The following is a 17,481-nucleotide window of genomic DNA, read 5'->3' as shown; positions in this document are numbered from 1 at the left end:
TCTCATTCTGAAGATGTTAGGTTGTTGATCTAACCATGTTAGATCAACCATGTTAACATCTAACCATGTTAGATGTTAGGTTGTTGATCTTCCTATGTGAAACTTTTGGTTCTTTTAAAATTTTCCCTATTATAAATAATCCCATAATGAACACTGTTGCGTATAAAATATTCTCCGGTAGGCCGATTTCCTGAAATGGCTGCCCCACATGTGAGAAATTACTAGGCTAGTGGGTACAAATACGTTTAAGGCCACTGAGGAAAACTGAAGATCATAGGACATCTGCTTCTAAACATGAAAACTGGTAGCTTCCCGTTTTCAACAAGAAACAAACCAGAAGCCTCTTCAATGCCACCTAGTAGTATCAAAATAGGTACACGTGCTTGGCTAACGCTCCCAGTCCCCTCCACGCCCCTCCCCCTGAGAAAATGCTGCCCAGCCCTAAAAGACTGCATGACCCTGGGCTAGTCCCTTCGGGCCTTTGGCCCTCATTTGTCCCCAGGCTACCCAGTGGAGAGGTGGCCTGACTAGGCGTGCCGAATTAGAGGATTTCCCTACAGCACTGAGTGTGTGTTTGACGTCCTGGGCGCCGAACCCCAAGCTCTGGGCCTCCGCAGGGCGCGGTCACCTCGCGGATAAATCCGGAGGCTTAAAGCATTAGAAACTACAGTTTACAGAGCTCCAGGGAGGGCCCAAAGTACGACAAGCCCTTCTCCACGCCGAGATTGGCCCAGCCTTTTCTACATCTCCTGCGCAGCGCCTCCTCTTCCCTGCGGTTCACCTAGTCCACCCTCCAGACCTAATCCCGACTTCCGATTCTTCCCAGCGGAAGGGTCACCCAAGCCCCTTGGGTCCCCTTCCTTCTCTCCTTTTCTTTCCGCGCCGACCAAGGCAGTCCCAGTCTCCACAGTGGGGGGTCTCCGCCACCCTAAGCTTCTGACCACCTTGCAAGACCTGCCATCAGACCCCCATCACCTCTTCTGCACGTCTTTCCACGTTATCTGTCCCGATCGTCCCTCTGTCTTTCCCGCCACGACTGTCTTTCTATCCGATTTCAATCCCGCAGGTCTGCGGGTCCTCTGGCCGCGGTCCTTCCGTTTCACCCTGTCTGAACCTCTCATGACAGTTTCTCTATCCCCTTTAGGTCCCCCCTCACATGCCCCTCCGCGTATCTCTCCCTCTGCGTCCCCGCCCACGTCTGCACTTCTGTCCCCCGAAAGTGATCCTCCGTACCCGGAGTCGGGCCCTCCGTCCAGCCGGGACCCTGCTAACCATCCATTCCCGGGCCCGGAGAGTCTGCGGCCCGGTTCCCCTCCCTCACCCGGGGAACTCTTCCCTCTTCCACTTTCTCTACTTTGAACCCATCCCAGCAGAGTCCAGGAAGTAGCCAGGCGCCGGGGACTGGCGGCGATGGCGCCCAATGGGACGCGCCAGCGGCGGCGGCGGCCCCGCCCAGAGTGCGAACGCGGCCAATGGACGCGCGGAGGCGGGACTTCCGCTGTCCCACGGAGGGCGGGGGAGCGAACTGTTGTGGTGCGGAGCGTTGGGCGGGCGGCGGCCGGCCGGCCCAGGGGCTGCCGCGGGACTCGGGGCGCAGCCGAGCGGCTGCAGGGGTGGGGCGGGCCGGACGCGCCCCGGGGCCCGGACGCCGCGGGTTCGAGGCCGGGCCCCGCGCGGGGAGGCCGCGCCACCCCGGGGGAGCTGCCCGGCGGCGAGTTTGCCCGGCAGCCGAAATAAGGCGGGAGCCGGCGGGGGCCCTCGGAACCCCCTGCCAACCCGGGCCTGGAGTCCTCGGGGAGCGGCTGCTTCCTGGGACGCCCTCTCGGACGTCCCCGCCGAAGGGTAACGGTTAAGGGCCCCCGGCAGAAGGCGCCTCCGGGTGACTCCCGGCGGGGCCCTGCGAGCCGCAGGAGCCGACCCCGGGGCCGCGAGCGGGGAGGAAGGGGCTTGGCGGAGACGCGGGGCCGGAGACCGAAGGAGCGGGAGCGCGGCGGAGCGGAGCCGGGCCTCCCGGTCGCGGGGCAGGGCAGCGCCTCGGCTGCAGACGGACTCTGGGACCCTCGAGTGCGGGGGCCTCGGCAACCTGCCCCGCGGGGAGCGCGGCCGCGGAGTGGCCTACGGGGGACCCTCCCCCAGAGGGGCCGGCCCGGGGCGGGGAGATGAACGGCTTTAGCACAGAAGAGGACAGCCGGGAAGGGCCCCCCGCCGCCCCCGCCGCCGCCCCGGGCTACGGCCAGAGCTGCTGCCTCATCGAGGACGGCGAGCGCTGCGTCCGGCCCGCGGGCAACGCCTCCTTCAGCAAGAGGGTGCAGAAGAGCATCTCGCAGAAGAAACTCAAGCTGGACATCGACAAGAGCGTGAGTCCGCCCCCGCCCCCGGCTGGGCCCCCGCACCGGGCAGCTCTCGGGCCGCTGCCCCGGGCTGCGGGCGGGACTCGGGAGCCCTCCCCGCCCTGGGCCTCGCCGCCCTTTATCTGCAAACTGAGGAGCTGGGCTTGCAAAGGCCGCTCGGCGCTGGTGGGCTCTAACTAGGACTCTGCCCAAATCCGGGAGGTTAGCGGCGGGGACTCCGAGGACCCTTCCTGTCTGGGAAGATTTGATACCAGTTTTTAGCTCGTTTTATTGGTGCAGACATGGGAGCAGGAAGAGGTGGGTTCATTTGGTTCGCCCACGGAGGAGCAGGTATTAGGGAGGAGGTGATGAAGGGACCCAGGTCTTCTCCAACTTCTTCCTCCTTCTCGGATCCGTGTTATTCCTTCAGAAAAAGAAAGGTGGCAGTTACGTCCCTGTCTGGGGCGGCCTCAGCTTCTGCAGAGGGTCACCGAGCTCGCTGCTCAGCAGGCAGCTGTGGGGACCTGGGATTTTCAAGGATGTGGCAGAAATAAGACCAAGATCTGGTCTCGGGAGGTGGCTCTGGCAGTCGAAGTGACGGAAAGGAAGAAATCCATTTTTATAGGGTTAACTTCTTTACAAATGCCCAGGAGGGTGGAGGTGGGTAATTTAAATTTGAATAGAAAACTTTTCCTGTGTGATTTCACCACTTCTAGTTAGCTATTCTAAAGATGGGCGTATTGTCAACCAGTTAAGAACTGTCTGTTTTGACATCTGTTGCTGCAAGCCTTAAGTGTCTGCCTGGTGATTAGGAATTGGAAGTTAGAGGGGTATTTAATATTCAGGTAGACCAGCTAGGAGATTAGGTGGTTAACATCCATTCTCTTTTAGGACCAAAATTTCTCCACTTTGAGGGGAAATCAGAGATTGCTTGTTAAACTGAAAGGGCACCCACTTCTCCATATCTGATTTTACAACTGAAAATGAGGCCCAGAGATAGGAAGTGACAGTGCCAAAGTCACACAGCACCTAAGAGGCCGGTTAATTTCTTGAATCCGTTGTCTGATTTGCTTCCAAGCCCCATGCATAAGCCTTGATTAAGTGTTTAATAAGTAAAAAAATTCTTCCCTGCCCTTCCTTCTACGCTCTTCACTCTCACCCCCATTTTTTTTAAGTTAACAGTTATATTTGCAACTCTTGAATGGAAATATGCTACTTTTAAGTGGTTGAGGGTGAGTTGATGGCTTTCTTAGTACACATCTCTATCAATGAATGAATAAATGAATGAAAGGAATTCATCTAAGCAAACACTGTCGGCTAGACACTGTCGTGGCCTGGATAGGACATGTATGGAAATGGAATTCTTAATTCTAAGACAGTAATGAATTCATCCTCATGGAAACACTGCCCACCTTCTGTTTAGGTTGTTGGGAGCCTTTACTTGAGCAGCTTATAATAATATTTTATAGTACTAAAAAAAAGAAATTCCCAGTTCTTTTAAACCCACCATCTGAACAATTCTGCTGCTGCAACTGAGGCTCCATTTTTCCGGTGACCCCGCTGGAAAACCTGTGTTGGGCTATGTTGACCGTTTGACACACGCTGTCTAGAAGAGAGGCAGCCTGAGCCTGGTACTAGAGTTCCCAAAAGGTAACGCTTCTGAAGGAGTAGGATTTCAAGGCAGAATCACTCACAGTTTGTTTGAAGGTGGTGTTGTGGAGTCATTTCTTCTGAAAGGGATTCTATTTCATTCTCACAGGCTTGGGCAGGAATTCAGTTTTAAGTAACTGCTGTGTTACAAGAATTTTTAGCTGTTGCAGAAAGTGAAACAGGAAACAAAAAACACTAGAGCCTTTTCTACCACCCTCCTTTCTCCACCCCCAGTTCCCTAAAGGCCACTGGGCTCTGAAATTTCTGAAAACCAATATGTACTTGAAAACAGTTAAGGAGGAATAATGACTATTTATCTTGTAAAGGGGTCTAGCAGAGAACCTTTTTAAATAATAGCACCTTAAATCCTACTCATGCAGTTTAACTCCTTTCATGTAAACATTGGCAGTGTTCTGTGATTTATTAAGATATAACATGCTTTCAAACATCCCTCCAATTGACATATATCTGCTTTTTTCTGGAGAAAAGTAGAAGTGGAGAATAGAGTAAGGAAAACATTGCAGGAGGAAAGGACATGTGCCAGGGGTTAGAAGGTCTGGATGACCTTGGCCAGGTCATTTCTCCACTCTAGGTGGCTTCAGATTATCCCAATAGAAAATGAGATGGGAGCCAGCGGGGTTACACTGGTGATTGCTGAGTTGTCTTCCATCTAGGATTCCATTATTCTAGTGTCCTGACTTGAAATCTCCCAGCCACAGCTTTAGGAATCACGTCTTCTGCCTGTTCTTTTTCCAAGTCTGTCACTCTGTGAATTTAAGGAACAGCTTAGTCTCTCTGACCTTACATGTGAAACTAGCTAACATGAGGGCCAGCTTCCTGTGAGGTATGTAAGGGTATGCTGTGAGTGTGCTTTCTTTCCTCATAAAAGCACATCCAGTAGTCTATATATACATCAACTAGGTGAGATTCTTTGGGACAGTGACACGTGCTGTGTCCGCAGGTCCTTTGACAGAGTTGAATCTGGCAAAGCTATTCCAATTTGTTGCCATATGTAAATGTGGCTTTTACTGGCCTAAGCTGCTTTTAGATGCAAGGGGGTGGCTGTGTTGATGCAGCAGCATTTATTGATGACCTGCTGTCTGCAAGACACCCTCACAATGTAAACTTAAAACTACTCATGACTCACTAATCCAACCACATGAAAGTGCTAATTCATCTGAATAAAAAACAGTTTTCATTATTTTCTCCGTGAAAAGGCCTGAATTAATTATGCTGGTTTCCTATCAGCTTACTTTTATCTTTAAGCATTTGAGGAATAAGCTCAAATTCAGAAGTCTCTCAAGAACATTTGCGCAACATCTGGTTCAGTGTCACCAACCCCAAGTCATTTACAGTCATCCTCCATTCAACCCTGCTAGTTATATTCTTAATAAGAACACGTTCTTCACATCTTAGCTGCTGTTGCCGCCTTCACTTACTATTATAATAAGCCTCCAGCCTGCATTAGAAAAGCAGCAGTTGTATCCAGCTTCTTTTTTTTTAAAGTTTCTTATTTATGTATTTATATATTTTGGGCTGCGTTGGGTCTTCGTTGCTGCGCGCGGGCTTTCTCTAGTTGCGGTGAGCAGGGACTATGTTGCCGTGCATGGACTTCTCATTATGGTGGCTTCTCTTGTTGCGGAGCACAGGCTTTAGGTGCGCAGGCTTCAGTTGTTGCAGCACGCAGGCTCAGTAGTTGCGGCACATAGGCTCAGTAGTTGTGGCTCGCGGACTCTAGAGCACAGGCTCAGTAGTTGTGGTGCACGGGCTTAGTTGCTCCGTGGCATGTGGGATCTTCCCAGACCGGGGATCAAACCTGTGTCTCCTGTATTGGCAGGCGGATTCTTAACCACTGCGCCACCAGGGAAGTCCCCCAGCTTCTTTTATGTGGTTCCACCTTGTGAGAATTTCTGTATCTCTTTCCACTTCTCTTTGTGGATTAGATGTGTGGTGATGCAAGAATTATAAATAGATACACAGAAATAGTTTTTCAGAGGGTTGTCATCATACAATAGTAACTGTTGTTAATGTAAAAATAGGCTGTCCCATCTACCATTACCACAGTGCCTTCTTTCCTGCTTTCCTGCTCCCGGGGCAGTGCATTCCAGCGAGGTATAAGTTCCTAACTCCTACAGGTCTGAAAATGTCACGTCTCTCCCTGCTTCAAAAACCTTGGGCGACCCTGTCTTGTTTGAAGGAAAGTCTAAGCTGTTCTCATGCCCCTGACCCCCAAATTTCTCCTGATGCTCCTGCATAGGCAGTCGCCTCCATCTAAGTGACATGGTCTCCTCAGGGCCTCTTCACTCACGCCTTCCATCGGCCTCATTTGAAACTTAAGTCATGGCCTTTCCCATCTGGAATGCTTCCTGACTACCTGCAAATCCTCCCTTCTGGTCAGGGACCTCCAGTCTAGCTAGCTCAGCCGCAGGGCCTTGCCCTTTGCTGTATCCATACCATTTGTTGTATTTATCATTCAGGGGGGACTTGGTTTATAACGCACTGCCCGGTGTGATATTAGCGTTCTCTTTGAGGGGTTTTCATTGTGCAGTTCAGTAGGAAACTTGTGGGAATGATGGCTTGCATCTTGTTCTTCCTTGGTGTCTCCAATGCCTCGCAAGGGAGAAAAGCCCCGTAATTTGACAGATACCTGTTGCTGTTTCCATGGAATTGGCAACTCTGACTTTAATTTGCTTCCCAACAGGTAAGACACCTGTATATTTGCGATTTCCACAAAAATTTCATCCAGAGTGTACGAAATAAAAGGAAGAGGAAGACAAGTGACGATGGTGGAGATTCTCCTGAGCATGACACTGACATTCCTGAGGTAAAGGTCCAAAACTTTACCTTAAGAAAGCTGGGAGAATGGATTCTAACCTGATCCTTACCTCTGGCCTGGCCTAAGAAGCAATTCTAGTCTCCTCTTTGTTGCTGTGGTGTATTTGAAAAGTGACTAATAGAATCATAGTAATATGGAATCTGAGAGCTGAAAGCTTAGAAATCAACTGGTCTGACTGCCCCACAATTTTACAGACACTCAGAGTCACACACACAGTTTGGGAGCCCCAGTCCAGTGCCCTTTCCAGTAGGCTGTGCTGACTTTCTTCAAAAAAAACCCTGAGAAATACCTAAATACAACCACAATGTCAAGTTTTTAAAAACTTTGTTTTTGCCCTTAAAGTTAGAGACTGAGTGTATATGGATTGGGGGAAGTCATTTCCCCTCTGTTTTCTGGTCTGCAAAATGAAGGTGTAAGTTGTCAGGTCACACCAGCTCTGATTTTCTATCACTCTCTGATTCCTGGTCCAGGCTTGTTCCCAAAGATCTATTCCAAGGTCAGTTACACTGGCCCAGGCTTGTTCCCAAAGATCTATTCCAAGGTCAGCTACACTGGCCCAGGGTTTCTCAACCCTGGCACTGTTGACATTTGGGGCAGATAATTCTTTGTGGTGGGGCTGGCCTGTGCATCGTAGCATGTTCAGCAGCATCCCTGGCTTCTACCCACTAGGTGCCAGGCACACCTAGTGTCTCTAGACATTGCAGGTGTCCTCTGGGGGGCAGGATCATCCCCTGCTGAGAACCGTCGCACTAGATGATGAGCCCTAGGCTTCTCAAACCAGAAGCCTGCCTTTCCTTCAAGGTGCCAGTGTCTATTAAGCAAGGCTACAGGGAGGAATATCGAATTTTCTTTCTATCTAAATTGTTTTCACTTAAGACTCAGCAAAAGAAGAACCGTTTATAATGTACACTGGATATTTGATGCATGAATATTTCATAAGGCAACCGCCTGTTAGCACTCAGAGTGAAAATGACTGTGTAGGAATAGAAAGAGTAGGCAGGCCTTTGTCTGCAGATGTGGAGGAAACCTTTGAAAATATGGCCTTTTCCCTCTGCCCCTTCCTGTGTCCCCTTTTCTAGCATTGGTTTACAGTATCTTTCTAATGCTTTTAGCATTTTTATTATTATTTTATGAAAAAATGGTTGTATTTACTTTCTAAATGCTTTTCACAAAAAAAAAAAAAAAAAGGTTTGAGGAATGTTTGAAAAGAAAGAAGGACTTTGGTCCCTCATATTGATCATTCATTTTGTTTTTAAGTGCTCTCCACCTGCCTGAAGCAAGAACATCTCTTTTAGAGGCAGGTAAAGGCAGCCCAACTTTCTGGGCCTTCAATATTTCATGACTGTGCAGCTTTCCTCTCTTCCTTTGTTAGAAAAAAAAGGGAGGGTCCCTTCCCCTCTGTTACCCAGTCATCTGCAGAGACCCTGACCCTAACCTGCTGATTTGTACATTTGCTACAGTAGCTTTGAGCTTTCTCTGGAAGGCTGTTAAGGATCCTGATACCCGAAGGCTGAGCCTAGGGGAGAACTATTTGAGAATACCAGTACTTCCCACTGTCCTCCGTCATGCCCCTCTATCTACTCTGTGCCGAGCTCTGGCCTGTCTTCCTCCAGGATGTCTGTCTGCTTTTACCTTTGCTCTCCATGCCTGTTATGCCCTCTAGCATCAGCACCCCTGCAGAGCTCAACTTCACCATCTCATTTCTGGACCATTGCTGCAGCATCTCCCTCTGCTGTCCCTCCACCCCCAGTCAGTCTTCCCACAAACCACCACAGATCCATCTTCCTAGAACAGCGCCCTCCCAGCTAGGTTCTCTCCTTCTGCTTGTCAAGACACGCTACCACCCAGTCTCACCTTTTAAACCCATCATGAGAGCCTCTGACCCCTAGCCCGTATGTCCTCTCATGGCTTTCCGAGCCCATGGCCTTCTCTCTCATTCCCTACTCTAGTTCTTTTCCTCACTGTCTCTCTAAACCCTGCCTCTCCTTAGCAGAAGCTTCACAACCTCCATCAGCCTTCTGGGACCACCCCTCCCCCGCCAGAACTCTGCTTCCACTGTTGTTTCTGTCCTTCCAGCCAGTTATTAGTCCTTGGTGGACCATTTCTAAGACTTCTTTGTAGTCTCTCCATCCCCACCCCTATCTAACGTAGTGCTAGGCACACAGTGGGCTCTCAGTGAGTCGTGGCTGGTCAGGTGATGGATAATGTGTTTCTCCTCTTCTCTCTAGGTTGATCTGTTCCAGCTGCAGGTGAACACTCTCCGACGTTATAAACGGCACTACAAATTGCAGACCAGACCAGGCTTCAATAAGGCCCAGTTAGCAGAAGTAGGTAGACAAAATTGCGCTCTAAAGAGGGAGAGCCAGCGTTGTGCTTCTGATGGTGACCTTGATTCTCCATGTGTGTCTATACGTAATCCCTTCCATACCTCTGGAAGCAACTTCCTCTTTCCTCTTTTGCACAATTTAGAATCCCCCAGCTTTAGACCTAGAAAGGCCTGATTTCCATAAAAGAAACCAGGGCACAGAGAAAGGAAAGGACTTGCTTAAAACCATACAGCAAGTTGGTAGCTTGGAATCTCAAGAGTCCTGATTCTAAGTTCTGAGTGTTCTTTTGTTTGTTCATTTGTTTGAATCTTGTTTTGCAAGATTCTTTCTAGATATGTTCCATTCTGCACATGAGGTGTGTCTGATTAATCATCCCCAAACCTTTACTCATGTTCTGTAGGAGCTATTTTTCTTTCTTTGGTTGTTTTCCTTGATTTCTTCTACTCTGATGTTGGTAATAGAAGTGTTTATTACAATGAACGGAGCCTAAGAACGTTTTCTCCTGCCCTGAGTCCCTAACACAGTTCCGGGCGTGGGATGGGGATGCGGGTGGTCCACTGGCCATTATTTTAATATACTGACAGCCTTGCCTTGATACTTCCGTCCTGTTGGCATTTGTGTGGGTACCCTCTCATCCTTCTTTTCTAAATGTGTTTTTCTGTCTATTGTAGAAAACTTGGGAAATGATGAAAAATGCAATCCTACTATTCAGAGACAACCACTCTGTAGTTTTCGTTCTCTGACTCCCTTTTTATCTGAACCAGTGCCCTCGGTCCATCCAGAGATTTCCTTATGGGGTCACATCCCTGTTGGTTTTTGGTCTTCCCTTTAGAGCTTTCTTGCCGATCCATCATTTTTCCTTAAACCTCTCCTTCACCAGCGTCCAGATAAACCACAGAAGCACACAAGCCTTTCCTACTTCAAGATAACATTACCCTAGCCAGTGTCCACCCCTGGTGGGAGGGGTGGGATGAGATGGGGCAAGAGGAGACCTGCATTCTCAGGACTTGGAAATAAAGTATCAGGAATACATAGTAAATGATGAATTTTTCTTCAAATCTCGTGTCTTTCAGGAGGCAGTTATGTACTATTTAGATGGTTTTTTGGGTGAGACACTTACATCTGTTCAATTGGGTATTTATTTGACACAATTTTAAAAGGACACTTTTCTGCCCAGTTCCTGGGCCTGAGAGTTTATGGTAGCAGCTGGTCAACCCTTGAAGTCCCAGTCCCTTGCTCCATGAGGATGGCCTTGAGACTGTGCCATGATGGGCAGTTGGCTGCCACTGAAACAGAACTGCACCTTACGAGTGTTGTGGAATAAAGTGTTGCTTTTGGAAGCCTGGAAACCAAATCACCTAAACCCGGGAAGAAAGGGCATTCTGCATCCTGTAGCGCTGCAGGAAGTTCTGCAGTAATCATAACCCCTTCCATAGCTCTGGGAGCAACTTGCTGTTCCCTCTTTCGCACAGCTTAGAATTTGTGGCCCTCATGGTTCACGTGGTTTAATGGACTCTGGTTTTCCTCCCCATGTAGACTGTCAGCCGACACTTCAGGAACATACCCGTGAATGAAAAGGAGACGCTCGCTTACTTCATCTACATGGTGAAGAGTAACAAGAGTAGACTGGACCAGAAATCAGAGGGTGGCAAGCAGCTTGAGTGATGATGAAGCACATCTTCAAGAAATGAAGTATAATGCTTAATGCACAGGTGATATCTGCTACATTTAAGCCCGTAAAGACTGTTAAATTTTATTGTAAATAAAGAAGTTTGAATGATGAATACTGTAAATCTTTTCGGTCAGGAGGATTACAGTCTCATGATTCAGCATGTTTATACACAGACTTTAAGGCAGCTACTGGACTAAAAAAAAAAAAAACAAGATCGGAAAAAGAATGAAAGAAAAACAAAGTATTGCCACATTCAGCAAAGCATTAAATCAGTTCTACTGGAAATGTGGGATGACAGATATTTTGGTAGTCATCTTGCAATTCCATGCTGCCACACGTGAGGTGTAGCCCTGGACCAGCAGCGAGGTACGGCTTGGCAGGGAGGTACGTGAGCAGACCCGTCTGCTGGGGACATAGGCGCCCCTCTTTGTTGCAGGCTTTGTCGCTTATCAGCAAATCCATTTGACACTGGTCCCTCGCCAGCTTTGTGCTTTGCACACAGTAGGCACTCAGTCAGGATTTGCTGGTTAATCCAGCTGTCACTAACAGTGCCAGCCTTGTGCTTCCCACCTCCAGGTATTGAGGCCTCTGCCGTTTCTGTTGCTCACCACTTAACTTCCGGAGTGTGAGGAAATCCTGATGCACCAACAGGATATTTCAGGTCAGACGAGAACTTCAGGGCAATCTCATGTGCCAAGCTGTATCTGTGGAGGTTCCAGAAACACTGAGGCAGAGCCCGTCCCGGGAGCCACGGCTCTTTGTTCACCCCTTCATGCCTCATGCTTCATGGTCAAGTTACGTATTGTGACTTCAGCCATTCTCCTGTGCCAGAAACGCTCTGACAAATGAAGATATTTAGTGGTGCGGGGCTCATGTTCTCAGAAGCACTAATCCTTAATTCACAACCACAAGAAAGCTGCCAAGGACCGTGTGGTTCCTGCTCCAAAGTCCAGCTCTGGGATAGAAAGTCTGACCAGCTTTGACCTCCTTGGAGGTCAGCAACAAATCATGGGTTTGAGCAACACAGGTCAGTGCCATCCGATGTCCATTTTTGTGAGCAATTTGCCTCTCTTTTAGGGGGGATGATTGCTAAAGTTTTTTAAGTATTAACAATTACCTGATTTTTTTTTATGTTCAAAAACTCAGATTCCTCTATCTAATTATATCAGAGCCAAAGTATCCTTTGAAAAGAAAGCTTTATATCCAAAAGTATGCTTTTGCAAAATTTTTTAGTCAGTGTGTTGGGGGGCAGAGGGTGTGGACAGGGAGTGGGAAGGAAAGAGAAGAAAGGACTTGAATTCTAATTTCTGACCATCTTGACATATATTGTGGTCAAAGGTATCACTTTCTTACTCAGTTTTCGTTCTGAGTTCTTTCTTAAGCCTTAAAAAATAAAAGCAGGGCTTCCCTGGTGGCGCAGTGGTTGAGAGTCCGCCTGCCGATGCAGGGGACACGGGTTCGTGCCCCGGTCCGGGAAGATCCCACGTGCCGCGGAGCGGCTGGGCCCGTGAGCCATGGCTGCTGAGCCTGCGCGTCTGGGGCGGGTGCTCCGCAACAGGAGAGGCCACAACAGTGAGAGGCCCACGTACGGCAAAAAAAAATAAAATAAAATAAAAGCAGCAGTGGACAGCCTGGCCTGGCAGAACATTTTAGTGACTCACTGACGGCTTAATCTGAGCATCCACGCAGAGAAGTCAGAACAGCCCCACCCCCTGGCCCCCAAGCATGGTGGTGGAGTGGCCAAAGGTCTCAGTTCCGTGGAGCATGCATTCCGTGGACGGGGACAGGGCCACCACTCTCACTAAATAAAACGATGTGTGTTCGCTGTAGCCAACGTTTCACCAGTGTTCACGATGCATGTCTAGCAGATTGCAGCCTTTTAAAATATGTATAAATGAATGTACATAGAGCATACTCTAGACTATGAAGGGATCTTATTTTCATATACCTGGGCACGTGAGGGTGCTCTCTGCGTGTTTTTAGTTGTGCAGATTCAATAGGTATTTAGAGTGTCTCGCTACTCACAGCTGAAGGCTGTTGATGTGTGAGCATCAGGAAGGCTCTAAAGTATGTGGCTTATGTCGATTTTTTTCCTGAGAAGCTGAGTTAGAAAGGCTTTGAAGGTGTCAAACACCAAACCCCCTTTGTCAAGGTGGGTGTTTTCTCATCAGGCTGGAGTTTGGGGACAGGTGGGGTTAAGGCGTTGGTAACCTGCTCTCTGGAAATGTCCACATCTTATTGAGAAAAAAAGTGTGTCTTTCTGATGTTTGAACCAGAATTGTGGATGTGTAGGTCTTGTCACTGTTTCTTCAATAGCAGATCTGTGTTCCCAGTTGAGAGACAGCAGTACGCTTCTATACAAGAAGCTGTGGTGTTGGGCTCCGTCTGTTCAAGTGTGTCTGTAAGAGTGCTTTCATTCCCACGTGAAGCCTGAGGAAACTTTCCCCCCTCAGCCAGATGCTGTGCATACTCGAGTCCCAAGCCGTCTTTCCTCTAAGGAAAGGTCCTTTGGAAAGTGGAGGTTATGGGTGTCTTAACTGTTGAAAGCATGTCAGGTGAGAGAGAAGACAGAGCTCTCTGAACTTATATTTTCCTTGTGTGCAGAAATCTATTCTTTTATCAGACCACTAAGCCACTTGCCTTAGCCTCTTCTGCAGTCTCCCATGGCTTGATCTGGGGCAGGAGACTTCTGCCTGTCAGAGGTGGCCGACCCTCCAAAGCAACCGGATCTGGCTTTGGGGAGCAGTGGGGCTTGGGGAAAGCAGCCCTCATCGTGGCTGCCTGTTTTTTATACTACCTGTCAAGGACTCGTGTGTCTCTCCACCTGTAATGTTGCAACATTGCCTTCTCTCCTCTTGGTGCTCCTGGGAAAAACTGGAATGTGCAATCCGGAACTGGCACTGTCTTTAACAGCACAGCTCCTGCCTCAGTTTCCAGCCTGCTGTGATTCTTTCATAGGCCCCGAAGGGTGTCACATGGAATTGTCAACATCTTGCCATTTATGTTGCTTCATTTTAAGGTTTTTAAAAAACAAACGGACAAACTTCTTATTTCAACGAACAAACCCTTAGGTTGGCAACATCATGTGAAAAAAATCATAGCTGAATCCCTTGAAAGATTGCAACCAAAGGGTTCAAGACCGCTGGTGTAAAAGGAAGAGGAATTTCATTTATGTGATACAGCCGCCAAGTTGTTAGACGTTCCTGTCATAGCTAAATAGTCACAGCTAGTCTTCCAGAGAGCAGATATTAATAATTGTTTGCAGCTGGAATGTTGCATCTAACCTTGGCATTTCAGCTGTTTATTTTGTGGGGACTTTTTTGTTAATATCCTGGAGGGCACCTGCCTGGTAGAAAGGAGAAAGTAGGACAGGGAAGTTACTCGGGGGCCCGACCATGGATCCCAGAGTTGTTGCTGCACAGAAATCATCCGAAGGCTCTCAGTCATTACCATGACAAGATCCAGATGTTGGGAAAGGACCTCTAAGTCATCCAGTGCAGTCTCCCCATAGGTGCTGGCATTCTGCCTACAACCGTCCCGCCAAGGTTTGAGCAGTCTGGGCTCAAACACCTCTGAGGACAGAGAACTCACTACCTCCTGGGGAAGGCTATTCTATCTTTGTAAACCTATGGCTTTTCTATGTTCTCTGGAATTTCCATCTTAGTCTCTGCCTAATGGGGGCCAAGTTAGTTGGCCAAGGACCTAATTGCTGCACTGTCCCAGGGCATAGTGTTTGTCTCTGGGGAAGGAGCAGCTAGCATATAGACACTTTGGTGTCCTGGCTGTCCTTCCCCCCGAGTATTAGTTCCTTATTGGAGATGTTGAGGTAACCCCAACGTCATCCTGCTGGGACGAAGTATAACATCATTATACTCCCTTGATCTTGCTAAAGCTGATGGAGGAGGTCAGGGTAGGAGGGAGTGCTATCAGGCTGCTAAAAAAAAATACCTTAAGACAGAGGAGGCCTTAGTTTTGTGCTTGCCTCACGAAAACTGATGCTCATATCACTTAGGAAAAGTTTGAGCTAGAAGATTTTAAAATATGATCATTGCTCTGTCTGAAGTTGAAAGGTTATAGGGCCCCTGAGGGCTTGTACCTTAAGATTCCTGCAAGTACGTCACACATTGTTTTTATGGAGAAAACAAAGCTTAGAAACTTGGGAGAACCACATGTCTCAGTGTCAGAGAAACGCCATATTTTCAAATTGGAAAGTCCTTTGAGGTTGCCATTGCCCAGTCCTTGATTTTTAGAGATGGGGAAACTGAGATTTGAAAAGACTTGCCCGAGTGCTGTGGCATCATCTGGACTAGGCTTCTGTCCTCCTGACGCTTCTGGCGCTCGTTCACTTTCCAACTTGCAGCATAGCTGTCACCCAGTCTGCAGTGAGCTGCCCTCAGAACCTTGAGACCTAGCCCCTGAGCAGAGGTTCCCAAGGCCAGCCTGGCTCTCAGGGAACCAACCTGTAGAGCTCAAGGTTGTGAGACAGGACTGGGAAGGCAGTCAGTTGAGTTTTGCAAAATGAATGGGAGGGGAGAACAGAAGGAGCCTATAATTTAAGAGCAAGGTTCCAAAGTCCTGGCGGGAAATGTGGTGGTGTCCTAGACTCTAAATTCTCACTAAATACACTTGCCTTTCAGGTGGGTCACTCAGGTGACCCTGACATGAACAGACATAGCTCTGTGGCCCTGCCGTTTGCAGCCCCCATCTCTGTTAGCGAGAGAGGCAGTTGAACTGAAGGACAGGTGAGCTCAAGATCATGCCCTGGGAAGCATGGTGCTTTAGGGATGCCTTTGTATTCCTTTCACTTTATTACAGACTGTTTTCAAGTTTATGGTTAGGAAGGGTAAAGTTGATCCCATTTTTTGAGGTGGAATCCAGCCTGGGGCAAGGTGGGACCTTTTCTTAGAGTAGGAATGTCTACAATCAGTCATTTCATCTAGCTTGCATCTTCAAACGCAAACTCTTCAGTGGCTTTCACTTAATGAACACATCTTTGCCAATGACAGAGGCTTGTACAGGATCCCTGTTTTCACATGTCTATTATCTGTTATTCCCATCAGTGTTTTGGGGGTGCGGGTTGGTTTGGGGTTTTTTTCCATTTTGTAACTGCCTTATCGAAAAGCAAGTGCCCTTCCATTTCAGGCTTCCTCATATTGTACATGTTTCCTGCCAGACTGGGGGGATCATTTGTATTTTAATTTTGTAATCTATGGCTCTGTACTGTTGAAAGGCTCTCAATTCTGTGGGGTCTCCTTAGTATGTATGTGACTTTTCATGTTGCAGTATCACACAGATGGGATGGCCCGACTTTCGCTCTTAATAAACGATCTGAATGAGAAACAAGAGACACACTCTGTTGTACACTTTGAATGTCCAACATGGAGCTCAGATGCTTTCACTTGCACATTCGGCCCCTGGCTGTGTAGGACAGTGACTGGGGACAGCGATCTGTCCTCCACTTGCCCTTCCACTCCCAGTGCGCACCATGTGAGTTCAGCTCACAGAAGTGTGACCCTGCCCTCCCACTCACTCCTGTGCAGAGAGACTGGCTGTGGTTGGACGGCCCGATTCGAGCCTGAGTGCTGCGTAGCATAGCAGGTACCCTGGCCCCAGAGCTTCACTCTGGTCTTCAGTTATCCACCTATAAAAGTTCTAAGTAAACTGGATGGACGGTTGCAAATTAAAATGCCTGTTGGGGGCCGGGGGGCGGGGGAGCTGTAAACTGGAAAATCCAGGTCCCTTCTAAGGGCAGCCACCGCTGAGCTCCAGCCTGTTGTTGCCACGTGGGAATGCCAGCCCTGTGTGGCCAGTTCTCACGAGTTCTCAAGAGGAACTGGAAATACAGACCTTTACATAAATATCTCAATGTTTAACTGTCTCAAAAACTTACATTTAGCAATGTATGAGCCGGCATTTCTTCACCTACAGTAGAGCCTTGGTATTTAAAGTTGGTCCATCATCTGAACGCTTGTTAGACCTGCAGAATCTCTGCCCTGCCTCGCCCGCCAGCCGGCTGCTAAGTCAGAGGCCCCAGCAAGTTGCCTGCTCATGCTGGGCTATCTGACTGAGCTGATTGGTGGAGGCCCCGGAGGCCTCTGGGATGAAGCCCCTTGGCCAGCCAAGCCTCAGACACACAGGTCTTTCATTTCAGATCTGTCACTAGCGTCCCTTTTCCACATCTCTGTCCTCAGCAGCATGAAAGGGGGAAAATGCAGTAAATATTTCTGTTCGTATTAGTTGACTAGTAGTACTGCACGCTAGCTCTGAAATTATAAACAGAAATTTACAAAGTACGGTTCTTCCCCTCAGTACCCTCACCCTCTCCCATTCCGCTCCCATGTAAATAATGTGGAGGTTGACTTTTCAGGAGGCATTTTAGGGGGCGAGGAGAGTGGGGCGTCTTGACTGTCACTGGGAGCCCACAGAGTCAGTGACGGTTTGTTGCCGAAGGGTGTCTGAGTCATCTTCCTCTAGAAAGCAAAGGAAGGTCTAGTCTTCATACCATGTTGCCTCTTGATCTGAGGTATAGCATAAGTAGTTCCTTTCACTCTTCTGTCTGCTGCCCTCCCTTTTTTTCATATGTAACTGCTGAGGGCTGCCTCGAACCCCTCACACACCGAACCTAGGAGAGGTGGTTCGTTGCCAAGCTTCCCCCAAACTGGCCGG

The 17,481-nt window shown here is 48.6% G+C and overlaps 1 protein-coding gene across 2 annotated transcripts; it reads left to right on the top strand.

Annotated features, from left to right (window-relative positions):
* The first annotated feature begins 1,534 nt into the window (after positions 1-1,534).
* On the top strand, positions 1,535-16,158 carry SAP30L (SAP30 like). Of its 2 annotated transcripts, XM_032628121.1 has the most exons (6): positions 1,535-2,357; positions 6,682-6,804; positions 9,045-9,143; positions 10,680-11,181; positions 11,392-11,842; positions 15,453-16,158. In XM_032628121.1, the coding sequence occupies exons 1-4, from the start codon at positions 2,160-2,162 to the stop codon at positions 10,806-10,808; spliced, it is 549 nt and encodes a 182-aa protein (XP_032484012.1). In that variant the 5' UTR covers positions 1,535-2,159; the 3' UTR covers positions 10,809-11,181; positions 11,392-11,842; positions 15,453-16,158. The 2 variants fall into 2 exon arrangements, with proteins under 2 accessions (XP_032484012.1, XP_032484011.1); XM_032628120.1 differs by having other exon boundaries at positions 10,680-11,842.
* Positions 16,159-17,481: the final 1,323 nt, after the last annotated feature.

The sequence above is a fragment of the Phocoena sinus genome, chromosome 3 (genome assembly GCF_008692025.1).
Source record: "Phocoena sinus isolate mPhoSin1 chromosome 3, mPhoSin1.pri, whole genome shotgun sequence".
In the NCBI taxonomy this organism is placed as follows: Eukaryota; Metazoa; Chordata; class Mammalia; order Artiodactyla; family Phocoenidae; genus Phocoena; species Phocoena sinus.
This window is presented reverse-complemented; position numbering and strand designations above follow the sequence as displayed.

What these genes read in the sequence shown, in the direction of transcription:
- SAP30L (XM_032628121.1), top strand. Translation starts at nt 2,160, where the DNA reads ATGAACGGCTTTAGCACAGAAGAGGACAGCCGGGAAGGGCCCCCCGCC. An exon ending in AGCTGGACATCGACAAGAGC is followed by an intron (nt 2,358 to 6,681) that starts GTGAGTCCGCCC and finishes GCTTCCCAACAG; the next exon opens with GTAAGACACCTGTATATTTG. An exon ending in ATGACACTGACATTCCTGAG is followed by an intron (nt 6,805 to 9,044) that starts GTAAAGGTCCAA and finishes TCTTCTCTCTAG; the next exon opens with GTTGATCTGTTCCAGCTGCA.